This window comes from Antrostomus carolinensis, unplaced genomic scaffold, assembly GCF_000700745.2.
Source record: "Antrostomus carolinensis isolate BGI_N321 unplaced genomic scaffold, ASM70074v2 scaffold9465, whole genome shotgun sequence".
NCBI classification, from domain to species: Eukaryota; Metazoa; Chordata; class Aves; order Caprimulgiformes; family Caprimulgidae; genus Antrostomus; species Antrostomus carolinensis.
The window spans coordinates 19,755-30,995 of NW_010317067.1; the positions used below are offsets into that span (position 1 = coordinate 19,755).

The 11,241-nt window shown below is 38.2% G+C and overlaps 1 protein-coding gene across 1 annotated transcript in view; it reads right to left on the reverse strand.

Annotated features, from left to right (window-relative positions):
* Positions 1 to 2,048: 2,048 nt before the first annotated feature.
* Positions 2,049 to 11,241, reverse strand: part of LOC104525326 (transcription factor COE2-like) — an 11,625-nt gene continuing 2,432 nt past the window's right edge. The window contains exons 2-6 of the mRNA XM_010168446.1: positions 10,867 to 11,023; positions 9,775 to 9,838; positions 9,426 to 9,481; positions 8,990 to 9,063; positions 2,049 to 2,121 (exon numbers count right to left, since the gene is read on the reverse strand). Coding sequence (XP_010166748.1) covers positions 2,049 to 2,121; positions 8,990 to 9,063; positions 9,426 to 9,481; positions 9,775 to 9,838; positions 10,867 to 11,023 — 424 coding nt within the window. The remainder of the gene's footprint in view (positions 2,122 to 8,989; positions 9,064 to 9,425; positions 9,482 to 9,774; positions 9,839 to 10,866; positions 11,024 to 11,241) is intronic.

Consider the following 11,241-nt stretch of genomic DNA (forward strand, 5'->3'; position numbering starts at 1 on the left):
TAGATGCTGCATGACTCATTGGCAGTAGAACAAGAAAGAGGTTTAGCTTCTATTCATGCCACCTCCAGACAGCAGTGCAGATTTATAATCATTTTTTTTTCCTCTGTGGCCTAAATCTGATTTAGTGACTGTTTTTAAAGCCAAGTGAAACAGCTTTATTGGGCTGTACCCCTTATTTCTCTCATCTACCCTTTATTACCCCTCCTAAACTCCAGATTTGGCTTGCAATTTTGAGACACACACACACACAGATGAAAGAGAACGACTGACACTCGACAAGAAACTGCCAGGCTGAACCTAGAGGATGCTTCCACACCAAAGCAATGCCCACAGGCAGAACGCCTATCGCTGCTAGCAGGGGAGTTACAATAAAGTTCTAGGCTTAGAGCAAGGTAGGAAAGGTCAGGACTCATTGACCACATATTACTTGTGATGCACATTTTACACATAGTTGTTAAAAAGAAGAACCCTGTTCTTTCTAATAGTTTCACTTCCAGTGCATTTTACATTAACAGATCTCAAATCCCCACAGAAAGCACTGGAATCTTCATTTTGCATGAGAATGGACAGCTTGCTCAAGATGACTAATTCAGGTAGTGGTAGGAACTACCCTCTTCATGGTCTGAACTCATAGGCTCCAATATCCCACCTTACGTCATGCTGCTTCTCCAGCAGTCAGCTTCAGAAAATTCAGACTTCATACTGGAAAGTTCCCAAATGCAGATTCATACCAAACATGAACACAGCCAAAAATAAGCTAGAAATTTCATAGAAAAGGTCAAGATGGCACATCTAGGACTTCTGCTTCTAGTCAGGACACTGCCCCCCCATACACACCCCCACACGAACAGCCCTGTTTTCTGGGATTTCCAACTTTGGCCCCAACCACAACTTGTAAGTACAAAATTAAAAGGGAAAACCATGGGGTAAAGGGAGTAGAAGAACACCATCACATCATCAAAGTTCCAAAATTATTATTATTATTATTACTCTGTGATGAAAAAAATGATGGAAATAATTGTGGATCTTTATTCAAACCAGCCTGACCATTCTGAATGCCAAAACAAATTCATGAGAAATACTGTGACAAATAATGCTCATTAGAATGTAGAGAGAACATGCCAGACACATAACAGACATAACAACTGAATGCACACGCAATCCACTTCAGCATCAGGTCTCCGCTGGCCCCTGCTATACCAGCTGCTTTAGGGAACAGAAACTCTTTGAACAGTTACTACAGAATAATCTGGGGAGGGAAAAGGTTTCGTCCTGACTTTTCCTTATTTACTGTTCTCCTTCTGGAAATCCTGGTTGTGTGCTTTTTCAAACAGCTCTGTCTATTCTTAGTTTTCCTTTTTGAATCTTGCTGAACTCCAGATCTTAAACACCACTTGGAGTCAGTGAGCTCCACAGGGTCGTTTTCTAAGCCCCCACAAATAACAATTTTTATGTAGCAGTTCATGATTTAACAAACTGGTACTTTTCCCTATTTATGTTATTTACCTAGAAAGTGGCAAGCAGAGCCTAGATGTGGATCTGGAAACCAGTAATACACGAAGCTGCTGTTCTACACAGAATTGCTCACAACTCCCAAACCATCAGTTTTAATCCTGCCTAATATGTTGCACTTCTGCCTTTACCCCTTCCTTCCTCCCCACACTTGTACTAAAATATTGTTATTTTGTTAAAGAATTTTACTGAAGCTCCCAGGTTGCTTAAAGCTTTATTTGTCTCAGTAATCCAGTTGAGTCATATCTCTGCTGAATAGAAAATATTCCAGATACATATGTGGAATATTTGGTCAAAATGAAAACGACACACAGAGAACTTCATTTAAAAAAATCAACATCAACAATTTTGTCAAGGTAAGTCCAGATGGACTAAAGCTAGTAAACTTAAGTGAGCATTTTTCTAAAGAACCACAGACATCACCAAATGGCAGACACTGAGATAACCATCAAGAAAGACCCTCAGCCACCTCAAAGCACACACAACAATTTTGTGGGAAATTTTGCTGCTTTTGTGGGAAAATGAGGATTTGTGTCCTACCTGTCGATGATTACGGGGTCAGATGGAGTCTCATTTCTGTTGCCGCAACTTTTCTTCTCACAGCACCGACTAGAGAGAGAATGAAAACCAAAATGAAATAATTACTGGGACAGCTGACAGCAAAGCAAACAGCTAAAAGTCTTGTCTGCAAACTGTCAGGACTCGATATATGCCTAGAGAGCAACTGAAAAAATTCTGGCTAGGCTTTCTGGAAGGGAGAAGAACTAAGGGAATGGGGTGCTCAAATCCAGTTAATTCCAGCTGGAGTTTGGCACTTGGCTCCCAGTAGTCTTTTTTAAAATTCCTAGACAAAAATGAACAGCAATATGGTCACACTTTAGACTAAGGCACTATTTATAAAGGCTTAATAAACAATTAACAGATGTCATAATGACATTACAGGCATGAGTATCTTGTGTTATGTATGATAAAAAAGCCCATCAAAAGAAGGTGTTAGAACTGACTATAAGCAACCTACTGATTAGTTATAGTCTAATAATTGCTTTATTGATTATTAAATATCTAGCAACCCTCAAGTTTCATATGCCCACAGAAAACTTCAACATTATAGTAGCAGCAATAAAAAAACAGAAACTGAACATACTTAGATCCCACTAAGGATCTGAAGAGATATTTTCCAGGTTGCCATTTCACCTGTTAATCCCTTTGCAATTGTTTCAGGGATGATAAGCCCTTAAGACTAAGCACGTATTTATACACATTTTACACTGTATGGCCACCAACATGATTGTACAGAAATTAGAACTCTTTCTGATGAGCTCACAACGTTAATTAAATATATTTATCTCACTTGGTAAAAAAAAAATGTCAGCTAATGCTGTTGCCCTCAGGAGCTTGTGGTAAGGTGCATAATACAGAATGATATTCGTGTTATTATGTCAGCATCCAGGGTGTGTGCATGCACACATACGTACACAAAGATAACTGTGTGTGTGTGTGTGTGTGTGCGTACAGATGTGTACATACACAGAGATACACCAGAAGATCATAGAATGGTTTGGGTTGGAAGGGACCTTAAAGCTCATCCAGTCCCAACCCCCCTGCCAGCAGCAGGGACACCTTCCACTAGACCAGGTTGCTCAAAGCCTCATCCAGCCTGGCCGAGAACACTTCCAGGAAGGAGCAGCCACAGCTTCTCTGGACAACCTGGGACACTGTCTCACCACCCTCACACCAAAGAATTTCTTCCTCACATCTAATCTAAACCTCCCCTCTTCCAGTTTAAACCCATTTCCCCTTGTTCTGTTACTCTCTGCCTTTGTAAAAAGTCCCTCCCCAGGTTTCTTGTAGGCCCCCTTCAGGTATTGGAAGGCCACTATAAGATAGGAGATAGTACAGAAGAATACAACCTACACTCAGGAACTATTTGATGTTCTTTGCTCACAGGGAATGAAGCTTTCTTCAGGAAAGCTACATTTCCTTTTCTCATTTTCAATAATAATAATAATAAACAAACAATAAAAGACAGGTCATTATTTGATTTCCACTGCTACACTCACTGACATGGGTCATGCTCCTTGCATATACACCAGCCGAGTATCAAAAGTTTAATACAACTTTTAAAAACAATCCTTGCTCTGAAATTCTCAATTTTAAAAATCTGTAGCAACACAGTTGTCTGTTAGGAGATGTAAGCTGTCTTGATGCTCAGATAGTTTGTTCCAACCAAACATAATATGTGAGAGGGAAGATGGAGGCATCCAAAACTTGGACTATGTCAGAAGTCCCATATGCCACAGAAGTCACCAGATCAGATTCTGCCTTAAGTGACACAAATGTCTTTCCAAATTATGTTTTTCACATTCTGCTGAGGTTGTTCAAATAAAGAAATTGTTTGGGTTTTTGTGCAGTGGTATAATATGTGCTGGATACATCTGCAAAATTCTGAAGTCAGTCTGAGTCCCACAGTTTTCCAACTGGGGAGCAATTCCAAGCAGAGGAATTAAAAAATAAATATAAATAAAATGCTTGAATTCACTGAAGGGAGTAGAAAATATTAAAGAGCAGCTTTTTTTCTTGAAATGCCTAATAGTCAATTATAAATACCTAAAATGAGCATTGAGACAAAAAAAAAACCCCTCTTTCAGATATGAAAAATTTCAAATGCCTGCATTTTCTCCTTAAGTGAAGTGTGTGCCAGGAACTTCCCATTTGCAAGCTGCAATTGCCCAGCAAGATGAGATACAACTAGCAGATCTATTTGAATAGCAGCTTTAACTGTTTCAACATTTCTACATTCCCTTTGCCTCAAACCTGCACTTACTCATCGATGCTAGTCCTTTTAAAATAAAAGGATACACTAAATATTTAAAAATCCCTGGGGCAGACCCTCTAGCTGCTGTAAATTGTCATAGCTCCATCGACTTCAGTGAAGCTATGGTAATTCTCACTAGCTGAGAATATCCCCACTCCCTCCTTCTCCCAACTTTGTTTTAAGTGCATCTTTTGTGCATTTCACTGCCTAATGATTGTGTATAAAGAATTCCTTATTTTCCTAAGCTAAAAGCTAAAATGTGAGATATTTTCTAAAGAAAAAAAAAATAAACCCCCCAAAAAAGCAGAAAACCCTCACTCAGAAGAATATAAATTTGGCATGGACTTCTGACATGTCCAATAAAACAATGCACTGGAAATAGCACCAGGAATAAATGCCTTGCTGGTTTACATGCTGCTCTAATGACACAACAAAAGGAACTAATTTTTTTAAAATATTTTTGTAGTGTTTTGTTGGTTTTGCTGCTGTTTTTATACAACTAGCTGAAGCAGCAGTCATTTCCTCTCTTTGCAGTAACACTAAATGAGATATCCCTGTGTCGTGTAACTTATGCAGATGGGCATAACAAATATTCCTGATTGCACTACACCATCCTAACATCCAAGCAGAACACACTGGCAATTCCTCCACCATGTCTCACTAGCTCATATACTCTTACGAGAGAGGTGGCCTTCTCCTGGCCTAGAGTAAGTGTTTTAGAATGAATTATGTGATACTGGAGTACAACCTGGCTGGATTCTGAAATAAGCCCATCTTCTTTTCTTTCAGTTTGCACAATTATCACAGTTAGGAACTTTACATTTGTAATACTAAATTTTCCTTCTGAAAAAAAATCCTGTGGCTTATAGCTAAAGTTCTCAAAATATTTTACAAATATCTACATTCTTATCACACTCAGGTAAAATATTTTTGTTAGAGTGTTAGATTTTTTTTTTCCCCTTTGACCATAATACTTTTTGAGCCCAAACATGTATGAAAAAAATTTCCTGATTAGGGAAAACAGTCACTCACTTCCAGTGAATGATTAGTTCATACATAAATCAGAGTGCTTTTAAAGACTGAGGCTGTTTCAGCCCAGCATTTTAGCAAAAGTACCTCTCAAATCTTTAAATCCCTGTTTTCAAGTATTTCATCACAGTATCCAAGCACTAACATTTCCACTGGGTTTGTTTTACAAGTGCTGTCTGTAACAGAATTGACTTGTTCCAATTTAAGTCAGTGGCAAAAATCCCAAAGTCTAGTGGGCCCAGGATGAAGCCTACAATATTCTCTTAAAGTAAATTACTGGTGCAACTTCACCAATATTTACCCTTCTGGTACAACATCGTGTTAGGAACATACCTTTAGAGATGCTCATTTGCTTAAAACAAGAATGTCAAGGCCTAAGACTTCTATTTTCTACACATGTTCTTATTAGACTTTCCCCTCTAACTAGATCTACATAGGAAAAATAATAGTTTACATTAAGAACAGTCCTGAAAATAAATAAAAACAAACACAGAAACCAAAAAGCTACCACAGACAACACCAGATCTACAAAGTGAATACTCTAGAAGACTCATGTCAAAGGCAAACTTGCATCCTTTCCCTCCTCACACTTGACTAAAATGGTTTTAAAATTCAACCCTCAACTTCCCTCCCCTCACCCCCATACCAAAAAAAAAAAAAAAAAAAAAAATCTGTCTCTAATTTCAAACTCAAATAAGCTCACAGCATGGTGGCCTTTGTTTTGTTTTCTTCTCCCCAACTCCTCCCTGCAATTGCATAACAAAAGTGTCTAAATTCACACCATCTGGCCGATAAAGACACAGGCCCCAGTGGCCGCCTGGCCCAGCTGATTAGAGCTCCTGTCTAGTCTGAGCCTTGTGGCGAAAGTCACAGCTGTGGGGCTTGCCTGCACTCAATACAACTCTGTTATTAGCCAGCTGTAGGCCCTGAGACTACTTCTGTTCAAATTATAATACCTTTTAACCCTCTGAGCATTGAGGGCATAGGGGGTTGCTGGCAGCAGCATAACAACTAGTTTCCTCTTAGTCGATAATTGGAAGAAAGGAAGAAGATAAAAAAAAGTTATTCCAGGAGAGGAGACTGTTTACCTTGATTTCCACCCATTGGGGGGAAACACTGTGTATTTAAGAGAGATCCACCTAATAGGAACAGTTCCCACTAGGCCATAATAACCCAAATGAAAAAATTTTCTGATCTGCAAATAAATAAATAGAGCCTCTCGCTGCAAGCACTAATTATTGAGAGTTTAACTTCCAATTGCTATGACAGATTGGTGTAGCCGTATCAATATTTAGACAACTTTCCTGCTAAGCATGCATCTGTCACCGAGTGGAAGACGCGGCGTTTCGGATGCACTTGTCTCTATACAGCAAGAATATCTGCATGTGTGATTACATACCAAAATATACAAAAAAATAAATATAAAATAAATAAAAAGCCTACCTTCAACTAGTGAGGATTGGAAGAGGAGCAGAAAGACAGGCAGGTCCTTCTTTTTAAAAACAGTAGGCATCAATTTGGACAGCAGAGTGGGTACCGTGCATTAAATTTTCATACACTCTTAGTAATGCAAACTAAACTAGAGGCTTTAAAAATTGATGCTGCCACTTAAGCGGCACACAATGAGGAAGATTTGATTATTGTACTTAAAAGAAATAAAATAAAATGTCAAGTTTAACTAGAGTTGGATCCATTCCCTTGGCATTATTCAAAGTGATATGTGTAATGCCTCTTCGGAATACGAAGCATCCTGTTCAGAGATACTTTAGGAAAACACGACATTTAAAATCAAATGTCGTGATTAGGTTACAGAGTGCTTTTGATTTTGTTCACTAATCTGTGTTTTACATGGAAAGGATGTCCCCGAGTTGTAATTCTTCCTCGCTAATCTATCAAGCAGGAAAGTTCAGTGTAATCAGAATAATGGTTTACATTTGTAGAACACTACCTTAAATCAAGCACGGAATATGTTTATAGGCATCAGTGGAGGCCAGGTAGAGAAAAACTGAACAGAGCATTTGATACTATAAAGACACGGACAGGAAGAAGGGGAAAAAGACAAATTAATTTTATTTTAAATGAGTACATTTGGATGGGAAAGTGCTGATGTATTTTAACTTCTAAAATAGAACTGCACTCTGTACAGAAGAGAGGAGAAAGACGCAGGTATTTGCTAAGTGTTATTTGTTACAACCAGCACCCAGCTGCACAGTAACTCAAAGATTTTTCTTCTTTAGTGTTCACCTACTTATAGTGAAGACTTTCAACAATATGGTTAGCATATATATTTAAATATATACCTAAGTTCTAGATGTACCAAAAAGTAATACCTATACCTTTGATCTTTGCTACTACATCTGCAGGCCCTCGTGAAGTGCACCGTACGCATCACTGAGACTTACATACGCTGTGTTTGTGCGTACGTATGTGAACACTGGTCAAAAATAACAATGCTTATTCTCTTAATTAATGAGAGTAATTAATGAGAGCCAAGAAAAACAGATAAACATTGTACATTTACTTGATTCTTACTGTATTTAAAAAGTAATGGAATAGTTGACATAATTAAGTACTGAAACTAAGACTTTCCCTTGACAAGTTGTCTGTCCACTTAAGCTGCTCTCACTACTATATTAATTTAAAAGGCTACCTTAAAAAAAAACCCAAAATAAATAAAATCAAGGAGCAAACTGCAACATTAAAAGAAGCAATGTTCAACTTGCTTAACCCCCTCCCACTAATAAAATAAATCATAAACTGTGTTTAAATAAAGGTCGAGATTGGTTTTGCCTTTCATTTTATGAAAGAACGTTCTATGCACGATTTAGCACATTTTAATATAAGAACATTGACTGTTTGCATTGTTATATGTATTGAATAAAATTTAATTACATGAGAACAGGAAAAGTAATAAGTTACCATGGAAGCACGATGTACATACAGTAAGGCACATGTAACTTCAGACTTATACAAATGTTATTAAAAACATCCTCAACTCATTTTACCCTCTAATTTATAACTTTACATTAGTGCCTTTTTTAATTAAAGGGTGGAAGTCCCCTAAATACTGCTTACACAGTATTATAGAAAAGAAGGATGCGTGTTTCGCTCTGAGGGGTTTCTTTTTTGGTTGGGGTAGAACTAAGCAAAATTAAAGAATATTAATGATGATATTTTAATTAAGAAAATTAAAATATTTCACCAGAGTAAATTACACAAAGTATACCTACAGATTTCTACCTAGAGAGTGAAACTGCTCATTGCTAAAAGGAGAACAAGAATTTTGTAAAAAAAATAAGCATATGAAAAGTCTGGATTGAAACAACACATAAAAAGGCCTAGTTTAAACAAAAATAGTGCAGCTCAGACTGTGGAGCTGGGGTTGCTAAATCTCTTGCAGTTAAAAAAAAAAAACAAAAAAAGAATAAAAACCAACACACAACAACCCAAATCAAACATCCATGTGTAAAAAGAAAGTCTTCCTACACAAAGAATCTCCCCAACTCAACAACAAAACAAACAAACAAACAAAAAAATCAAACTCTTCCTACCTACAACTTCACTGGAATGGCCATTTTGACATCTATGAAAACAAACTTCACAAATGACAGGCTGTAACTGAAGTCATCTTACCTGCACATGACTTCATGGGTAAGCAAAACTCTGCACATTTCAGGGTTCTTGTTCTGTCCTTCGTAAGTTATGGGCTACAAAAATTAAGAGAAGGGGTAAGCCAGTAGCGTCAGGGGGGTTACTTATTTGTCATAATATTCAGATCTGAGGTGAAGGCTTTTTACCATTGCTCACTATCACTTGTAAATAAATACCTTCCCCTAAAGCCTTTATGAACAGGAAAAGCAGCTTATACATAAATATTGATAAAAAGTGGATAAAAACCTACAATTTGTAGAGGAAAGAGACTTAAGAGCATTACTTTTCAATTGCCCTCAAAAATAAGGTCTGCAATACAGATGAACGTGAGACAAAAAAAGAACCAGAGAAGAAAAAGCATGCAGGGCAATGTTAAGAAAAAAGGAAGGATAGCACGGCACATATTAGCTACACTCACCTGCTTAGTGACTGAATCGATGAGTCTAACGTACAGATCCTGTTCAGTCCTGACACCTAGAGCGAGAGAGAAGAGCAGTAAGTGATGCTGTTACACACACCTTTCCCCAAACATCAGAACAGGAACATTTAGTTTCATCTAGTGCCTTATCAAACACGCTCAGAAAGACCAGTTAGTTTTGTTTCCTCTTGTGTGTTTCCCAAGCCCATCCACACCAGGTAAACTTCAGAGTTCGTCCCTCCACTGAAGGGACATCGTGCAAGGGAATTTCTGGGTATCTTAGAAATCACAGTGACAGCACCTACAAAGCTTGTACAACCTAGAGAAGGTGGCTGGAAAAGGGACTCACCGTTGCTATACAGGAGCTGGAGTTTGTAATGCGTGCCGTTGTTCGTCTTTTCGTTACCTTGCTCCTGAAAGACAAAATTTAAAAATAAAAAAGTAAATTCTTCCAGAACCTACACTTGGCACATTTAAAATGCAAGAGCTGATAATCATGATGGAAGTGACAACAAAGTTCATTAAAATTCTGAAAGGTGAATCCACTGATTGGGATATATTAACCTTCCAAATGACCCAGGACAGACTACAAAATACTGCTGACATCTTTTCTGTAGGAGTTCAAGAACTTCTTTTCCTCTCTTATTTGCTATTATACTCTTAACTTTTTCAAGGCAATATGCTGAGATGAATTTGTACATTTAAAGTCAGTTAATATAAAGCAGATTGATAGGGGGAAAGCTCAGTGGATTTTTTTTTTTAATGTGTTAATTACTTTGCCATAGTGTTGAGTCATTATTGATATTTATTTCCTGAAGGTTGTGTTACAGGAATGTTTCTTGCATGCCTTTTTATTGTAAATTCCTAGAAGATAATTATGTATGAGCATCCTTTCCTTCATAATTAAAAAAATCTTGTCCATGACTAAGAAAAGAATTGTAAAACAATGTGAAGTGGTCAACACATAGATTTAAAATCCAAAAGTAAATGCTTTTCAAGTCCTGCTACTGACTTTGGAGTCTTCAGAAATACAAATAATCAAGCTCAACAGATAATATGACACATTACAGGTCAGATCCCAGTTCTGTAAGGGTACTAATAAAACTTAAAACTTGGGGACCTGCAAGGTACCAAAAAAAAAAAAAAAAAGAAAAACCAAACCCAAAACCATGCATTTGTCCCCTATTAAATTTTTTATTCTGTTTTTAGTGGGTGTATGAAATTCCCATTGTACCCCCGATACAGCAGAGGCTTGCAAGCCTTTTTAACTGCAGCAGCACACAGAGGGCAACATCTCTACCGAAGCACCTGAATTCCTGATCGAGAGCTAGTTGTATTTTGTTAGGGACAATGGGTGTTAAAAGTTAGCAGCTCAACGGGGGGGGAAGAACAGAGCAAATTTGGAGAGGAAAAGGGGAAGAAGAAAGATAACAAGCCTTACTTTATCATTTTCTACAAAGTCCACAAAAGCTGTCCTCTCTATTTCCACGGGCTGCCCCTGTCTGTCGTAGAGAGCCAGAACAAAGTGAAAGAAATTGGATTTCCTCAAGTTGGAGGGTGGCTGTTTTTCAAAGTGAGCTCTGGACAAAGCTACTCCGCTGTGGAGGAAACACACGGGATGGGGTGTGGGGGGAGAGACAAAGACATTACACCAGGTTGTGCGGCAGTAACAGCAAAACAACACCAGAAAAGGCACAACACATTCAGAGAAAAGCCGGGAATCGTCCACACGAGGTTACCAACAGTCACTTGTCATCCCCGACCCTGATCTTGGCGCGTCCCCCCGCCCCGGGCGGGCAGGCGGCTCGGCTCCGGG